Source organism: Solenopsis invicta, chromosome 3 (genome assembly GCF_016802725.1).
Source record: "Solenopsis invicta isolate M01_SB chromosome 3, UNIL_Sinv_3.0, whole genome shotgun sequence".
Lineage (NCBI taxonomy): Eukaryota > Metazoa > Arthropoda > Insecta > Hymenoptera > Formicidae > Solenopsis > Solenopsis invicta.
Window position 1 is genome coordinate 25,934,507 of NC_052666.1, and position 18,851 is coordinate 25,953,357.

Consider the following 18,851-nt stretch of genomic DNA (forward strand, 5'->3'; position numbering starts at 1 on the left):
TCATGAATAAGAATATATCTTCTTTTCTAGAATTCCCTTTAAAACTAAAAATGTATATGTTCTAACAATCTTGTGAACAGTGACATTTCATACAGACCATGTTTTATTTGGCGTTTATAATTACAATCGCATTATAATTTAGCATAATCAATGTAATATAATATGTGTTCAATGCTCAAAACTTCAAACATCGTGATATTTAAATAATTTAGAGATTCTTAGAAAAATAAAAAATATTTACTAATCTATCTCCTTTAGAAGAATTCTGAAGTTAAAAAAGTCTTTTTGATGCCTATTTTAGATTACTGTAGTAAAAATAAGAGGAAAATACTGATAAGAGTACAATTTTTTCGATGTAAGATAATATTATTTGTCATCATTTTGATGACATCTTCGACGATACTTTAGACTTCTTTTCTTGTCATTACATTGGACAGCATTAAAGAGGTATGATCGAAAAATCAAAATGTCTCAATCTATCCAAGAGATTATATATTGAAGGCGACACTAATATTAAATTTTCAAACTGATCGCCAATAATAATCTCATGGAATCTAAGTATATGTTAAAATTTCAACAGTAAAAATGTATGCAGTTTTCCTAGACAAATATTATTGTATTCTCATTAATTGTAACAATATTACGTAAAAATGAACAAAAACTTCACAGAGTGTTTTATTCAGTGGTTGCCAAATTTTTCTGGTAAAAATATATGTAGATACCTACGAGTTATTGTCTAGTATTAATAGACTTAGATTAGCTTAGATTAGTTCGTTTCCCGACTTACTTATTAATCAATTGAATAATCCATTTATTGTCTGGTTTTTGTTCAGTAAATAGGTTCAGATGTTGCGCATATTTGTGTGTAGTAACTGCAAGCAAAGCATTACAACTTGATTGGGATCCTCGGTAGTTTTACTTTTGAGTTACTAGATAAAAGTAATAAAACTGTTTACTAATAACTATTCAAAAAATGCATAAAATTTTTGCCAGCAATTTGTCATGTTCTCAGTAATATGAGTCAATTTTTGCTGAAATCTATACCGATCATACCCCTTAAGCTTTCCTTCAAACCTCCTACTTTCCTTCTCGTTTTTGTCAAATTTAAAATACATCTGTTTCCTTTTAAATACAAATGTACACTTGTTCGGTCACAAAGAACCTTTTGACACCAAAACGATCACAAATGACCTGCTAACCTATGGTTGTTTCAAATATAAACCAGGCCTCCTAAGAGTTTCCGAAATCCTGGAAATCCTGCGATGATCCGGCCCAAAGGGATCACATTACTCCAAACGTCACGCAGTGTCACTCTTTCGAAATAAAAGGCATGAGAATCCATTTCTCTCGGCACCTCTCTTTCCGCTCGCCACAACAAAACACGAGTGTTTACACGGATTTATACGCCGGCACCTCGAGAAAAAGGAAAAGAATCAGCATGTGGGAAAATAACTGTGGAAACTGTCGTCGAAAAAAACAGACCTGCCGAGGCACGAAACTCGACTCGGGAAGAAAAATGCAAAAAAAATACAAAACACGCGTCTCACCTTGTCCCCGCAGACGGCTTCCCTCCGTCACTCTCTTTCTCTCTCACTCTCTCTCTCCCGTCTTCGTTTCGCAGGTAGACAGAAAGCCAGGAGTGTGGTGCGGTGCGGCGCAACGCGACGAGATGCGGCGCGGCGACGCACAATCGAAAGCGCGATGGTGAACGCCGCGCGAGAGCGCGCCACGGATGCGGCGGCGGCGGTGGCGGTGGCGGTGGCGGTGGCGGCGCGCACAGCGGAGCGCGACGAACTTGACTCTCAGCGGAGCAGCGGACCGTCCGACGACGAGCGAATAAAAACGGAACGTAGAAACCCGGCCGCTGCTTTCTTGCGGCGCCGCGCGCGATCCGGTGCGCCGCCGTGCATTATAACGCTCGTCGCGACGTGTCCGCGCGATGTGGATACTCGGCGTAGGCACTGGAACCCGTGGAAGCAGCGTTTTCGCGAACGGCGCACAACACGCGGCGAGACAGACGGACGGATGGACGGACCGACTGACTGACTGACCGACCGACTTATTCGCGAAACAACGACAATTCCATTCTCGCCTCGCGCTGCCGTCGCGAGTTTGAGGTCGAGGTTGCCCGTCCGTGTAGCTTCTCTTTCACTCTCTCGCCCCCTCCTTTCCTCTTCCTTTCTTTCGTAAGAAAGACCGAAGTCTTCTGGAGCGCCGCGCTCCGAAAAATGTTGCTCGGGGGCCGGACGGCGGCGGAAACGAGCGCGCGCGCACACAGTCGCGAGCCGCGCGCGGCCAGCTGCCGAGAGAAATATCTGAGAAACACACAGCGACGTGTACGTTTCTCTCTCACTCACTCACTCACTCTCTCTCTCTCTCCTCCTCTTCCTCTTTCTACCCTCGCTCTTTCCGCAGAAAAACACAGTAGGGCGCCACGAGATGCGATTGGTACGTCCGCTTTATCTCCTTTTTATATTCCGCTTCGCCGTGTGTCGGAAACGCCGCGTGCCAGCGCGACGTCGGTAATAGCGGCGACGACGACGACGACGACGACGAGGCGCCGCGCCGCGCGCGCGAACCTTTCCAGAAGGGTCTATCTGGTGTAGCGTTGTCTCGCGGCCGGCGGCCTCGCCGCTCTTCTCATCCTCCTCCTCGCAGCGGCGGGCGCTGCTGCTGGACAGTACACGCAAGTAACGTCCCGCCGCGCGCCCGCCTCGCCGCTCCCCGTCGCCCCCTCCCCCTTGCTCCCGTCGACTCCGCGCTGCTCACGGCGAGAGCGCATATATGTGTGCGTGTCCTGTATCTTTCTCTTCTTTTCTCTTCTCTCTCTCTCTCTTCCGACGCTCTCGCTGTCCTTATCTAGCTTGGCTCCCGCTCCTTCTCGCCCCGACGATTCTCGCGATCCTACCAGCAGCGCGAAGTCTGTCCTTCCTCCTGTCTCGCTCTGTCTCACCGTGCACGCAACACACACACACACACACCGTGTGCGAGCGCGCTGCTCCTCTCTTCTCCTTCCTCTTTCTCTCTCGCTTGCCTGCGTATTGCCTATAACGAACGGGCGAGCGTGGCTGTGTGTGTGTCACGCGGCGGGCAGGGAATGCAGAAGATAGAGACGTAGCGAGCGAGCGAGCGACGTCGACGACGACGACGACAAACGGAGAACGCGCGCGCACTGTTCGCTCAGGGTGCGAGTTCGGCGCGCACGTATATGTATACGTGTGTATGCGCGCACTCCTCGATTAGCGCGACCCGACGTGCGTGACGTCACAGCGCGACGACGTTACATCGCCGCTCTCCGGCCGATTGTCACACTCGCAGCGAGAGATCGGCGATCGAGTCGATCGCCGCGCGACGACGACGGGAAAGCGGGGCTCTCTCGCCGGAGTCGCCGCGCGAAACGGGCTGGTGTACGACGAAATCGCGCGGTGAAGGAGAGACACGGTGACTCCAACGACGACGACGACGGCGGCGGCGGCGGCGGCAGCGACGACGACGACGACGACCAGCGGCGCCGCACGCGAAAGCAAGAAACGAGAGGAGAGCGGGTGTGCGCGGGGTGGCCCGTGTTATCGCGGTATTTCGTGTGTATATATCACCGACGTGGATGCGACGTCCCGTCGAGTGTACGCGAGACGCGAAAACGTTTGGAAAATGTGACAGGGACACGGGCGCGAGCGACGCCACGCTTGCTTGACGGCACGCGCGAACAACCCGCGGTTGGTACCACTCGTGAAACGACTGCCGACTCCCCGTCGTGCAACGACTGGCGCGCGGACGCACTGCGAACGACACGGCTCTCGGGGAAGGTGTATCGCGCCGCTAGGTGGCAGCGCCGTTTATCGTGAGCGCGACTCCGCGCCGCTCCACCGGGACAGTCCGGGGACGGCCACCCCCGCGCTCCGCGCCTCGCCGCCGCTGTTGCCGTCGCCGCCACGGTAACGTGCGCCGCGTACCGCGACTCATCGAGAACACCCGGAGACGGCCGAGCGCGACCGATGCGCCGCGAAGCCGCTTCAATATCAAGTGCACGACCCTCCGCGGCCGCATGTCCGTCGCGCGCGCAGACGAACGGACGGTTCGCGTATGTATGTATCGCGCTCTTTGACGAGACGTGGCTCGCGTCGCCTCGCCGCCGCACTGCGCCTGTATTTGTGCCGTTGGCGAATTTTCGGCGCATTGAATTTTTAATCTGGAAAATTTAGAAGGAAAATTTATCGGAATTGCATTGCGGGAATTAACTGATAAAATTTTACGCTATCTCGCGATTACGAGATAGCATTTCTATTATGAGAAAAGGTAAATTTGTTCTTTTTTTTGTGAAATTCGTATTATCAATAGAATTTATCACATAATACTCTTCTATTTGTAATTTGGCGTGCTATCTAAATTTGAATCTTATATTCTTTTCGATTGGTTGTAAATTTGTTAATTTAATAATTGTTTAATTAATATAAACATAATAATTGCGTAATTGGTTAATTATGATAAATATTTAAAGAAGAGGGTAATATAGCACCCATTTTCATTTTATTGTATATAAATTTTGTTAATCAATATTTTATATTGAAACTTGAACGATTATATTTGTTAAAGTATTGTTTAACTAATTCTAGATTCCAAATAATGAAATATTCATTACTTAGAACGTAATTTATAAAAAATATAACGCACTGCATAATTGATGGAAGAAAAAAAGTGGTAATATGGTTAGCCCAAAAATAATTTGGAAATTTTGTTTAAAAAAAAATACATAGTATTTTGTTACAAAATTATACATTTTCAATTTTCCATTGTTTAGAATTTTTCTTATTTAAAATTTCCTGTGTTCAAAGAGACTTTAGAGATATAAGAAATATCATTTTATCCCTGTGTAACATTAAACATACAATGATATCTTATTTATCACTTAATTATTTGTTCCTAAATATGTTTAATAGATATTAAAAATATTAATTATTTACTGTTTATTAAAAGAAAAGGGAATGGATTACATTAGGATTTATTTAAGATCACGTCTTTAAATATAAATTTTATAAACGCGATTCTGCTTCCAATAATTATAAAGATTTTTTTATTCTACTTCTTGAACGTCGAGAAATCTTTTCACAAAAACTCAATCTTTCTTTCACTTATTACCTATAGAGATTCACTTTTGTTTGTAAGTGAATAAAAAAATTACAAATTTTTTAATACATTACAATTATGTGTACACTTACAGTATTCTTTATCTTGCTTCTAACAAGTAACTTTTTCTCAACTGTTACACATACTTCTTTCTTTTTCTTTTTTGGATTTTGTTTCAAGCTAACGAAAAATAATTACTGATTATTAATTGTAACGCTTATACGCAATATTTCATTTTTATAATGGAATAAAATGCTTCAGAACCAACACATGTTTCACACTTCTTTTGAAATCAAATAACTTTTATTCAAAACATTCGTTAGGGAAATACGTCGTTCCTACATTTTATTTATATAAAAAAAAAGACACCGTATATAAGCATTGCGCTTAATATGAAACAATTATTTATCGCATAAAAAATCACACTTTGATATCTTAAATCAAAATTCAAATAACGGAAAAAGTTGGTAACATTTGAAAAATTATTTGTAAGAGGAGACTGCAAATCACGTGCCCAAGTTTAATCTTTGGTGTCAATGTACTTTCACAAATTTTTCACCGATTCTCACTACGCGTAAAACAATCTCTTCACTACCTCTACCCTTTCGACATCACTCTCTGTAGCTTTCCAGCGTTCGAACACATCATCGACGGTGTGCCCGTGTTTGTCTTTGACGGTGCGGTCGGTGATCGGTAGTAGTTTTCTAATGACCTCGACACCGCCGACGGAGCCGGCCACCATTGGGATCGCCCGGTGCAGGGCCGTTCTACCGTCCGCGTCTGTCAGGTTGGGCGACGCGCCGTAACGCAGCAATAAATCGACGACTTCGACGCGGTCCATGCAGGCTGCGCGGTGCAGAGGCGTCGCTCTCATGCTGCGGGTGCGCGAATCCACCTTCGCACCGTGCTCCAGCAGAATCTCGCACACGCGGATGTGCCCGCTCCGCGTTGCATAATGCAGCGCCGTGTAGCCGGCGGAGTCCGGCGTGTCGACAAAGACGCCCTTCTGCAGCAGCCTATTGACACGATCCACATCGCCTTCCAGCGCTGAAAGAAAATGCAGCGTGAAAGGCCAATGTGAGAACGTGGAGAAAGAAGCACGAACCAAAATTTCTGCAAACGCTTATTCAAACTTATATTATACTATATTATAAGGAAAATTTACATTATAAACAACGTAAATAATAAAGTTCCAATATTTATTGTAATAGTAATTAAATATTTTTATATTAAATACATTAAAACAATCTATAGATATTGCGCATAAATCCACATGACTGCTTAACTTCTTTAATTGTACGCGTTTTCGGAATAAATAATAATTTGTTCAGAAATCTCCAATTTATACTACGCTTTCCTCTATGAATTCTTTAAATATATAAGACAATAACGACAATAATAATAATAATAATAGTTAATATAAAATTCCGCTGTAAGATCAAAACTCAATGTATAATGTATGATCATCCCCGTTTTTGCGATCTTTGTTCGTAATGCTTCATCATTTACTATCTCATTCCGTACCAACAACGGTACCGCTTTCATTTACCTGCTGTCCAAATCCCGCGCTCGAAACTAATTTCGTCTATAGTCTGACAGACATTGTACCGTGGAACGCCTGACTCACAACATGTTTTGTGATCGTGAGAGTGCTCCATGATTTATTATATCTGCAAATGACTATTAAAAATTCTACATTAAGATTAAGACTAGGTTAGGCACACACATTTATATGAAAATAATAATTAAAGAATTTTGCAGATCCTCATTAGCATTATATTCATTATCAATTTAATTCGTAATATCATTATTCCGCTTTAAATAAGAACAGCGTTTCAAAATCTTTAAATAATCGACAGGCAGTTTACTGCTGCAAAATGGAGAATGTAAATAAATTAATGCAGAAAATATTAGGCACTAAGATCCGCTTTAAACGCGCTAAGAATAGAAAGACATGTTTCTCTTATAAAAAAAAAATCACTTCGAGTTTAAAAGAGGCAAAGATTCTTTGGTGTATAAATTCTATGACACAGACTTGATTCTTCATCGATATATTTATTTCTTATATATTGTAACATAAACGTACATCATGTACAATGTTCAATTGTACGCCGAGTATATACTCGTGTACAATTGTCGTACATACAAAATATAGTTTCAAAGTTCCGATATCTATTAGCGCAAACAAGAATTAGCGCTGCTAGTGAATTATATTAACTACTCAGACTATGAAATTATAACGCTAAATATTCTTTCGTTCCCATCACCAACTATAACTTTTGATTTTCTTACTTATGTATGTATTAATATATACTTGTACTATGAGATAATAATAACTCTTTTCTTTAAATTTGCTCGATTTATAGATTAATTCTTAATGAGTATAGGAAACACCAATTGCAATAACTCTTTAGATTGACACAATAAGTTTACAATAAGTTTGACAAACAAATAAATAACGTCATAAACATCATAACAGTTTGTTGAGGGGATTCTCTTATATCCCTAAACTCTCTGGACCACAGTCGATCCGGAGGGATATCAGCCATTTCGCGTATAACATTAATTGTACGATAAATCATCTATTAAAGCACATGAAAAAGAGCACATTACATAGGCGCTATTATCGATAATACTATACTATATAGATATAAGTATAAATGGTACTTGCACGTGTAATAAGATTTAATTCTTCATAAATATAAATAGACAAAGTTTTAAGAGCCAGTATGGACCAATTTAACTCAATCTGAACGACGATGTGCCAATTTGGCCCAATCTGGATCTTACGAGACTTACGAGTCCTCAATAAAGCAATAAAAAACCCATTTTCCACACAACGAGGTAAAGATATCACAAATCATTGTATAATTAATACTTCCATATTGCATATAGCGGATATAATGCAATCAACGCACGTTCCTTTGGTTTGATGAAATTTTCACGTTCACTGGTATTATCCGCAACGCAATTATTTTGCTCGTTACAGAAGTGTTAACATGGTTCAATTTACGTAATCAAATCCCCCCCCACCCACCCCTCCCTTCCCAGCAGTCTTATCATGATTATACAATTTTACCGCGTCATATTCGAAGTCGTAAAAGAAACTTAACATTGCTCCGCGGTACACAAAATATCACGTCCGAAAACATAAGAATTCTTCCTGTCATTTCGTACAAGAATTAAGCTTCCTAAGGAAAAGATAGAATATCTTATTTTCCGACTATTCTAATAGTAAGCTGCACTTCACCATCCAATTTTGCAAAATACAATTATCTTGAAAAAATAAAACCTTTTTATTTGGTCCGCACATATATACACTTAACTCGTAAAAATGCGCCAAGACGCAGTTGCAGATGTAATTTTAGACCAACACATGTATTTTAAAATATAAAAATAAGTGCAACAAAATATTGCAAAAAGATATTGCGAATTTCATCGATTTCTCAATCAATTTCTACAATTTGATTCATAAAGACACACATACATATATACATATAGAATATATGTCACAAGAGAATACGTTTAAATGTATAATACGCTTGCAGTAAGGCCCATTTTTATAGCGTTAATTTTCCCGCTGCAATGTCCAAAGTATCTCGGCTTCTCCGGTACTACAAATAACTCGATAGCCGAGCTCAGCTAGAGCATTTATGACGGAGAATGGTGTGCCTGAAATCAATTTATCGCAACATAAGTTCCTAAAAGATGTCCTAAAAGATGCTAACATTATTACTATTTAGATCGTAGCTGGTTTCGTCCAAAACTTTTATAAATTATATCGTTTATCTTATAATAAAATCTTATATATCTCTATTAGCTTAAGTAAACTTTTAAAAATTATAATTACTGTCACAGTCAACGAAATGACTTACGATAAAATTAGTAATATAGCTATAACAAAAAACTCCCGCGAAAGATCCAAAATCTCACAAGTCTCGCAAATATAATGCTTAAAAGAGTTTCCTCATAAATAAATCGATATAATGTTTATTTAATGTATATTTCGGTCATAGAAATTGAAACTTATTTTTAATGAATTACATTGAACATTAAAGAAACTGTCAACTTTTTTCACACAAGAATGTTAATTTTCAACTCTATTTTCTTAAATCGACTAACAAATAAAATAAAAATGCATGCTCACTCTATCGATTTATTCCCGTATCATATTCTTTCTATATTAAACAACATAAAATGATGTTAATTGTATCACTTAAGAAGTCACGGATCTTAATAGATTATTTACAATTTTAATTATTTTGTGAATGTCTTAATTTTTTTTAGAAAATCCATCGCAATTGACATTTCTTCTTTCTATAAATTGTTAACGCGATTCTATAGTTACTGATGACTCTTATAAAAAAATCCGAAATCAAGGATATTTCCTGTAATTTTCGTATAATCAAAACTGATGTGTTTACTTCATATGTTCTTATAAAATCACCAATAATTTTATAACATCGCGCAGATGATTGTACGGATCGTTTAAATTTCTTAAGTTTGCCACAGCTGATAATTCTATATAAATGACAGAAACATTTCACAATCAAATTGAATACCTACACTGCTATACTCTCTGACATGCATACGCGTTCGCAGAGTTAACGTAAAAAATGTAACCGAGAAACTGTAGATCTTTTGGGGATTTTACAGAGCAAATCATGCAATCTTGATCTCGTCGAAATGCTGAATCATTAACCTTTTAGCATAATTCCATTCACGACAACGGCATTATTGGGGGTCAGCGGAAAGCGACTGCGTAAAGCCGATGCCTCCTTCGGTGGTAAACCGAAGACCGCGCAATCGGTCGCAAACGGGGACGCTTTTACACCGACGTAATAGAAAGTGTCGTCATCCTCCTCAATAAACTCCTTTTTGGTTGTCGTTGCCATTGCCGCGCTAAAAGTATCGTTATACCTGGTTGTGCTTTACTTCTAGAAGAAAAGCAAATATGACGCACGTGAGTGATGATCGGAGCCGTTTATCTCGAAAGTGATGCAAGAATTATCCTTCGAGCAGTTTCTTTACGAGATTTAATGCAAAATTCAGAAAACATCTGCGATCGCGAAGTGCTTTTGTTATCGTAAGATTTCTTTCCGTGATATTTTCTCCCATCGAATACGAAGTTACGGTAACGTTTGATCAGAATAAAAATGAAAGCTTCTCTCTGAGTTTCCTTTAAAGCTAGAAAAATACGATTGATCTTCAAGCTATTTTTTCAAAAGTATGTATACAACTTTAGAATTCAATAAAGAAATAATTAAATAAAGCTTACATAAATAAAAAATTTCAAGTGCTTCCTCGACAAAAAAATATCCTGCATTGATTTTTTTATCTTTTAATTAACTTGTAAGAACATAAAATTAAAGGCACAATTACCTTGTACGAGAAATAGTTCTCACAGATTGAAATATCTATCGTGAGAAGATATTAAAATGTGATTTATAAAGTTACTTTCAGGATAAATGGCACATTCCGATCGAATGAAACATTGTTGAAGCTGATACGCGTTAGTGCGCTATCTCCATTAGAAAACAAACAATTAGGGAATATTGGGAGAAATGATAACAAAAGATAGTACAAAATGATTCGAATTTGATCAAAATATCAAATAGTTCGAGGCAAATGACTTTATATACAAGTTACAGTTATGATTCTTTTCTATCGATTTCTTGTTAAGTATATTATTTAAAGTATTGCAAGTAACTTCTAAATAAATGTTTTTCTATTAATAAAGTGATATTAGCACATATATAAACAAATAATGCTAAAACTAGAATACGTGAATTTTCAACGAAAGCTCACGTATTTTCCGATAATGCATAAAATTCCAAGTAAAGAACATTGCAATTAAAGCTTTGTAATATTAAGTGATATTAGACTGTTTACGATTTTTCTGCAAATAATCTGAAAATTATAAATAAAAATATACTTGATATAAATATTTGTGCAGTTAATTATTTAAAATATTTAATATTTTGTATATTATTTTAAAAATTATATTGCATTAAGTATTAATTTAAAATTATTTATTTCTGTTAAATTTAGCAAATGTCAGATCCTATAATTCTCGTTTTATACATTAACAGAAAAAATAAAAGTTTATTAAATTTTTACCATACATTATTGCGTAATGCACGAAAAAATTACGCATTTGTAAAATAAATATGGAATTTTATACGGAACATATAAAGCTTAAATTATAATATATGTAGCTTAGCCAAAAATATTAGGCACTTTATATTTTTTCAAATATTTTTAACTAGGATTTAAACAAAAGTTAAAATGTGAATTACATTTTGTTTCAAAAACCCTTTAAATTTACATATACCAGTAATCAATATAAAATAACACAGATGAAAGAATAGATAAACGAAAAAAATATAGATGCCTAATAATTTTGGCCAAAACTGTATCTTATTGCTGTGAATCGTTATGGTGCAAAAAACAAGTTGTTACGTGTACAAAATACAATAAACTTTAAAAAAACAATTGTTTATCGTTAATTATATGCATACATAGCATTTAATAAATATAATTCAAAAATATGATACAAATCATTCTATGGAGGAAAATACTTCGAATCTTTTTCAATATAACACTTTCTTCTAAAAATATACAAATCGTATAAAATTCTGTATTCTATCATTGAGCCCAGGTGCTGTACTCTTTCTTTCTTTTCCAATTCTCTTTCATATTTTACCTACATATTCAGTCTTCTTTCGTATTCATGTGCACAAAATGGAAATGTACGCACAATCAATTTAGGGTAAAAAAAGAGCAAAAGATCGAACAGAAGATATAACGCGTAATCAAGTAGCAAATATGAAATGTAGTGAAAGAATAGCGCAAAAGAAATATTGCGTTTACTGAGATTAGATAGAAAGAGGATGGGAAAGAATAAGGAACCGCTGTATATAAATTATTTTAAGGCATTCTTGAATTATTTTAAGTAGACAGTGAAGGAATTGTAGTTGATAATTAATGTTACATGCGGCATCATTCATTCTTTACTTTGCCAATTAACTACTTCTCATGCTCTTCATTATAATGCATCATATACGATTTCGTGCGCCTATTTTACTTATTTATATTTTGTACAGAATGATTCCTAAGCACAAAAAATTTTAAAGAATAATCTTTAGTTCATTTAATGAAGAAAAGATCGTGAAAAAGATAAACCAAGCGTAAGGTGCGAGATCTAAATTCACGTAGAAAAAGACGGAAGACAATTAACAGTAAGAGAGAAAAAAGACAATTGTGCGAATTAGAGAAAGAATGCATACGGCAATTGCTTTTTGTTTTTTTCTACCTAATCTTCAATATCTGACGTTAGACACGCTCATTGTCAGTCTATTCTTACAAAGATATTTATTATTCATCATAAAATAAGCCAAGAACATCCACCCTTAATTTTTACACTAAGGAATCACCCTATACTGTATTGTTGCTTACTGCCTGAGAAAGACAAAAGATTTCCGTGAGAGAAACTATGAGATTTTAGGCAAAAACACATAAAGGGGTTGATATATTGGATAGCCTCCATCGGATATATGAAATTGGATTTCTTTCATATTTTACTTTTACGACATTTCTAGAACTTTTACGTAAATGTATAGGCCGCCACACGCACAGTGACAATCGGCATATCTTTAACAGACTTATCGTATATAAAAAAATATTAGCCTCATTCAAACATCTTTGAGTAATGCGTTTGGCATCCACATGTGATAAACGTGAAGATAAAGAGAATCTCATTTTATGAATATATCTATAAGCTATATTTGACCACCGTAATAACTCGATATGTGCACAAGATAGAATATAATTTTTATATCAGAAATATATTTATATATCCTTTACGATAACGCATAAGAAAAGATAACTTCTTGATACAATCATGAGTATCTCGCGTCTCCGACCATTCTTTTTATCTATTTAAAGTGGTCTAAGAGATCTCTAAAAATTCATGAACATATTTTCAAGTTTCTAAAACAAATGTCTGCACTTTATTTTAAAAAATAATAAAATGTAGTATAATTTAATTACCAAAAATTAATCACACATATTATGAATAAAAGAATTATATAAAGAGTTAAAAAACTGTAATTTTATATAATAAATGAGGATTAAAAAAAGATTAAAAGTTTAACTATAAAGCTTTAAAAATACATATAAAAATTTCGAATTCTTCAAAAAGTATTATTCGAATACATGAATATGAGTGTTTTTCAATATGAATCAAACAGGAACAATTGAACATTAGAAAAAAGCATTTTTTATATTTTGCAAAAATAACGTCTTCCTCAAGAGGTTCAATGTTCCCTTGCTCACACATAATGTGTCTCAATTCTGTTCTCCAAATCCATTTTTTTTTAAATTCCCAAGTAGTTTTCTTTAAAAACAACAAAGTTTTAAATAAAAACAGATATTTAGACATTAATTTAGAATAAATACTTGCAATACTTGATAAAATAGAATACTTATAGTTTTATGCTTATAGATTTTCAATATTATTCACAGCATTTTTCGGCAAAAACCGTCATGGCGCAAAATTTAATTTCTAAAGCATGGAAATGCAGGAAAAATCGGAAAAGCAGAATTGTAGCAGTCTGGCGTAGAACCAGTTATTTTAGAAAGTAACCTTGACGACTCATTGCACGACTCTTATTAAAGGGTCTCTATATTATATTACTAATTTTGTTAAATTTTCCAAACGTATCATTTTTCACAAACCATGTTAATATACTTATATCAATCAATGCTTTCTCACATTGTAATACATAAATACAGCTAATTTGTTGTTAACTTTCTCTAATGTACTTACAATAGAATTAACGATAATAATTAAATCCATTCTGAAGTGCAAACATGCGAGTATATTTAACAGTTTCAATACAACATGCTGTCTCTGAATTAATTTTAATGTATGCATATGCTGTAACAACTTGTTTACACGAGAGTGAGTTAAGGTTGTTAAATCAGACTAGATAATGAAGTAGGTGAAGCAGTATCTTAGAAGCTTTATCTTAGCTTTAGGTTAGAAGCATTAAAATGATTGTGCCTAATGAACATCACACTTGTGCCGTGTGATGTCTGGTGCTCTTGAAGTAGCAGTATATACGAAATTTCGAGCCATACCAGCTGCTTTTACAACAGGTTCTGAGGCTTCTTTTATAACAGTTCGGATATCAGGTTCGGGTTCTGAGAATTCTTTTCTCATAGTCCACATGTACTCATTATAATCCTGCTTAATGCTAGTGCTGGATGATGCGACGACTTTATAACCGAGTACCTCTAAAGCGGTCAATATTATGCAGGGATGCTGCAAATATACTATCGTCGAGTCGTCGCAATATCCTATAGAGGAGAAACGACTCAACTGCTCTATATCGGCCGCTATAACATAATTGAATATTACTTGCACCTTAAAATCTTGATTTAAAATTACACCAATATTTCTAGCTATAACTTTATCTGCCCTAATCTTCAAAGTACGTATCAATTTACCCAAAGTATATACATTATATCTGCTATCTATTATCTATGTGTAGTGATTACTAGAAAGAAACGATACACAGAGATACACAAATATGACTCATGATACGAGTCACGGAGAGTGTTATCTAATTGAAAAAGTTTGAAAAAGCAAATAGTAATGAGTATATTTGTGTAAGGGCGAATATAAATATCGTACCTTTAAGCCCTGATACTAAAACCCTCCAGGGATACTTATGACTGTACGACGCTAGGTTACCACGTACTAGAATGTATGGCATCTGTAATAATCGGCTAAGACAATCTGTAATAGATGACATATCCTATAGCCTATATATCCTATATGGATATATAATAAGCAACACATTCAAATAATATGCGTTAGACCTCTGTATAACTACTAAACCAATATTATCTGATGAGAATTATTACTTTATGCTGATTGACATAGAAATTGGAGCCCACTTAAACTAGAACCTTAGCTTAGCTTATCAAAATTGGATGTAAATATTAGACTGGGTCCAGAGAGTTTAAAAAGATTGAGATATCGCTCACAAACGTTTTTATTCTGATTACAAAATTGACAAACCAATCACTTATCAATATTACATAAAAAATTAGAATTAAAATAGCCTAAAATATGAAATAACTAAATGAACTAAAGACTACACTCGGACAGAATATAAAACCTTGAATAAAAATAAAAAATTTCCAGAGAATTTCCAAAAACAATTTTCAGAAGAATCAACAAGTATTTCAGAAATTATAATAAAAGTTCGTTCAACTTTCAACATATTTACTGATGCTTATTAGAAAACTATTGTGTATTTGTACCAATACAAATTAATTAAAAATGTTGAAATATTCATTTGCAAATAAAAATAAAACAATTGAAAGTCTAAAAATAAAACAACAGAACAAACTCAAGGTTACATTTAGTCAGAAAGATTAAAGATTGATCAATAAGAATGAAAAATTTCCAGCGATTTTCAGAAAAAGAGACAAGTATTTCAAGAATGCTGATAAAAGTTTCTTCAGTGGTTCCTTTAGTAAAAATGGACAATAATTTTCTAATAAGCATCAATAAACTTGCTGATAATAAAAGTTTCCTTCAACTTCAGCAAGTTTATTAATGCTTATTAGAAAACTACTGGCATTTTTAACTGGCAAAAATAGATTAATCTCAGTTATTTACTTTGTATCTTCTTCTAGTTTAAAGAACTTAAATTAACTTTAATCTCGGTTTAACTTGCTTTTTATCTTTTTCTAGTTCTAAGAATTAGAAAAAGATAAAGAGCTTGTCAAATCGAAATTAAAACTTACATTAAAAAAAAAACAAGATTTGCTACATAAGGAGCCAGCCTTTATTTTATTCTTCTCTATAATTTGATTCTCCTATTTCTCTCCTAATTTTGTAACCATCAAGTGACTTTTCATTTTTAAAATACATGAAACATAATCTTATGATACATAGCAAATTAAAAATATGGAAATGTATATTTTACAAAATTTCATCAATATACAAATGAATATAGACTGTTTCTTTATAATCTTGTATGATCTACAGTTAGAAGTGTAAATATCTTTGATCAATCTGTTAAGAGATTGGGCACAAATGTCACGAACTTTGTTTGCACATCTAAATACTCTTATTTTGTAAAATTTTATAACAAATTAATCAAACGAAAAGAGACACATTTCAGACAACAACGCGTATCTAAAATAAAAAAAAAAAACATCTTTGACACATCTTTTACACATGCGTGTTGTCTGCGATCGTTAAATAAAACGTGTACATACGTCGTATGAATCAGCATTTCATAAGAATTGTTAAATAAATCCGCTACTGCGAATGATATTGTATCAAACGTGACTCGAAAAACTTTATGCCGACACATGCGTCGTACGAATTTTCCTAGTTGCTGTTGACATATATGTTGATTCTTACCAATATACGAAGAGAACTAAGAGGAACGAGGAGAGTTCCAACGAAGCTCAAGCGGTTTATAAAGCAACACGCCCTTTTCAGCGATACAGTTCGGACAGTCGGCCACGTGTGTGATGTGGACTACCTTAGTTCTTTCTGCCCTTTGTTTTCTATCTAAATGACGTATTATTTTACCTTTTTATTGCCCGTATCGTAATACGCTCAGATTCACAAGCGGAATGAACACAAAAGCAACAAACATACGCAGTACTTGATACCAGGGAATGTTCATAAACGTAAAAGACAACTAGACGCGGAACGTAACGTGAAATTACGAACATGAAGCAGTGACTTCTGATTGGTTGCGTCATTTAACTCGTTCTGTACGCGCCAATTTTGAATGATTTGTCCATCACTAGTGATAACGATATATTTCTTTTCTGAAATTATTGTATTTGGCTGTTTTTCTTTTAGAGAACGCAGCCGACACTTTTAATACAAAGCGACACACTTCGCTTTTCATTTACAAACTTAATCGACATTTTTCTACTCTACTCAGAAGGAAAGTAGAGTCAGACGTGTCACGCAGAGCACATGGTCACGGTTTATAGGGTATACACAGTTAAAAACTGTTGTACAAAATGAAATAACGTCTATTCTTTTTAATTAAACTTGTTGCATTCAGCCCTCTGTCTCTGTCTCTGTCTCTGTCTCTCTCTCTCTCTCTCTCTCTCTAACGAGCTTGCCCGTTAATTGGCTGTCGCGTTTAGCGTGTCCGGTGTGCAAGAGCAGGAGCCCTATTCTTGAAAACATACGAATTTCTTACGTATACGAAAGTGACAAAATAGCCAATGGAAAAATACCATCAAATAATTCTATTCGTTATTTTATTTTTGTATGCTTTCGTAATAACAAAAGTTATTCGAATGTTTTCAAAAATATGGTCCCAGAGAGAAACCGAGATCTCGCTGATCGATCTCTAGCAACGTGGAAATAAGATTTTATGAAGTATAAAAACAAAAAAAAAGCCGGCATGGCCGCTCTCAGCTCTCTTCCATCAGCTCTCTCCAACTTGGAAATACATCGCCCAACTTGGCTCATCTGGCGAAGGCAGCGCCGAGCGCGCTTACATACACGAATATGTCAACTTCAAATTGTTCCTAATCACTTTTGCGCGACCAATTCATTTGTTTCGTCAAATACCGAATTGTAAGAGTGAATACAAGTACATACAAATTAACTCACCGTTCGTCGCTCCGTTCAGCTCCGTCTCGGCCACAGAAGTCGAACATATGCATACGTTAGAGATCCAAGTCCTCTTCACGACAATTTGTCTCAATTCGCGCTTGGCACGAACACGCGACCCTTCGTTTCGGGCACTTTCAAAACACTCTCGGTACTTATGCGCGTTAAAAACTCGGGATACGAGGCAATGGAGAAAATGCGAAACACGGTTGAACCATGTCACAACTTCGTTCCATGCATCGTATCCGACACAGGTCGACACGACGGGACGGATGTTAGCCCGAATACCAACGGCCCGACACCACTTCACTCTCGACACTCCATGGTACTCTCGAAAAACTCGCTTGTGACATAAACTCCAATAAACTCATACGGGACGACGAGGATACGAGTTGAAACACGCCGTGACGCGCCGCGACCTTCCGCCGTCCTACCTAACCGACCGACTGCTGCCACTGCGTAGCACTGCGTAGCGGCGTGACGCATGACGTGGCTCACGTGACTGGCGCGAGGTCGCGCCTGCGCGCCGATACCGCCGCCGCTACGCGCTACGCAGCGCTACGCAGTAGTAGCAGTCAGCAGCAGTCAGTCGGTTAGACAGGACGGCAGAAGGTTGCGGCGCGTTTCAACTTGCATCCTTGTCGTCCCGTACATACAAGTTTTTGATGCGAACGTTTCGAGAATGTCGTGAAATGTCGAAAGTGAAGTGAAATATCGAGCGTTTGTGCCAACATCCGTCGTCACTGTCGATGCGTGGTACGAAGTCGTGTCGCGTTCAATTAATCATGTTTCGCATCTTCTCCATTGCCTCGTATCTCAAGTTTTATTGCGTTTTTCACTGGGAAAACTAGTGCGCACTGATTGTGAGTGTGCACTCGCCACTGGCAATTGGACGTTTCGGTTCGCGCGATGATGATACCAACGGAAACGCTCAATTAGCCTGCAGCGAGTGCACACTCAGTGCGCACTAGTTTTCCCAGTGAAAAACGCTATCAGATGCATATGAATGTGAATACCAGAAATGTTTTTTTTTTTCTGTTAGATCGTATTCGAG

General features: G+C 36.9%; 4 protein-coding genes across 18 annotated transcripts in view; all 4 read right to left on the reverse strand.

Annotated features, from left to right (window-relative positions):
* The window catches only part of LOC105197264 (nuclear receptor coactivator 3), a 163,471-nt gene extending 159,686 nt beyond the window's left edge, over nt 1–3,785 (reverse strand). For 6 of the 13 annotated variants that reach the window (XM_026133205.2, XM_026133198.2, XM_026133199.2 and 3 more), the window contains exon 1: nt 1,548–3,783. The gene's annotated coding sequence lies outside the window, so the exon portion shown is untranslated. Of the gene's footprint in view, nt 1–1,199; nt 1,414–1,547 lie in introns of all 13 variants that reach the window. The other 7 variants (XM_026133200.2, XM_026133203.2, XM_026133196.2 and 4 more) reach the window with 5 other exon arrangements.
* Nucleotides 3,786–4,983: 1,198 nt separating this feature from the next.
* Nucleotides 4,984–18,254, reverse strand: LOC105197235 (ankyrin repeat domain-containing protein 39). Of its 2 annotated transcripts, none has more exons than XM_011163529.3 (3): nt 17,798–18,254; nt 6,674–6,804; nt 4,984–6,171 (listed from the first exon to the last, which is right to left on the reverse strand). In XM_011163529.3, exons 2-3 carry the CDS (start codon nt 6,780–6,782, stop codon nt 5,693–5,695), a joined length of 588 nt encoding a protein of 195 aa, XP_011161831.2. In that variant the 5' UTR covers nt 6,783–6,804; nt 17,798–18,254; the 3' UTR covers nt 4,984–5,692. The 2 variants fall into 2 exon arrangements, with proteins under 2 accessions (XP_011161831.2, XP_011161830.2); XM_011163528.3 differs by lacking the exon at nt 17,798–18,254 and adding an exon at nt 16,574–16,864.
* LOC113003507 lies at nt 7,160–14,906 on the reverse strand. 2 transcript variants are annotated; one of them, XM_026133164.2, is made up of 4 exons: nt 14,825–14,906; nt 14,269–14,526; nt 9,827–10,061; nt 7,160–8,796 (listed from the first exon to the last, which is right to left on the reverse strand). In XM_026133164.2, exons 3-4 carry the CDS (start codon nt 10,017–10,019, stop codon nt 8,693–8,695), a joined length of 297 nt encoding a protein of 98 aa, XP_025988949.1. In that variant the 5' UTR covers nt 10,020–10,061; nt 14,269–14,526; nt 14,825–14,906; the 3' UTR covers nt 7,160–8,692. The 2 variants fall into 2 exon arrangements, with proteins under 2 accessions (XP_025988949.1, XP_025988950.1); XM_026133165.2 differs by lacking the exon at nt 14,825–14,906 and having other exon boundaries at nt 9,827–10,026; nt 14,269–14,500.
* On the reverse strand, nt 14,192–14,945 carry LOC105197265. Its single transcript, XM_011163561.1, has 2 exons — nt 14,825–14,945; nt 14,192–14,526 (listed from the first exon to the last, which is right to left on the reverse strand). Exons 1-2 carry the CDS (start codon nt 14,943–14,945, stop codon nt 14,192–14,194), a joined length of 456 nt encoding a protein of 151 aa, XP_011161863.1.
* Nucleotides 18,255–18,851: the final 597 nt, after the last annotated feature.

Bases quoted from the DNA above. Each gene is read 5' to 3' on its own strand.
- LOC105197235 (XM_011163529.3), bottom strand. From the start codon at position 6,782: ATGGAGCACTCTCACGATCACAAAACATGTTGTGAGTCAGGCGTTCCA. The intron at 6,172-6,673 runs GTAAATGAAAGC...ATTTTCTTTCAG, and splicing joins GCGCGGGATTTGGACAGCAG to CGCTGGAAGGCGATGTGGAT.
- LOC113003507 (XM_026133164.2), bottom strand. From the start codon at position 10,019: ATGGCAACGACAACCAAAAAGGAGTTTATTGAGGAGGATGACGACACT. The intron at 8,797-9,826 runs GTTAATGATTCA...AATTGATTTCAG, and splicing joins GAATGGAATTATGCTAAAAG to GCACACCATTCTCCGTCATA.
- LOC105197265 (XM_011163561.1), bottom strand. From the start codon at position 14,945: ATGTCATCTATTACAGATTGTCTTAGCCGATTATTACAGATGCCATAC. The intron at 14,527-14,824 runs GTACGATATTTA...ATTATGTTATAG, and splicing joins TTTAGTATCAGGGCTTAAAG to CGGCCGATATAGAGCAGTTG.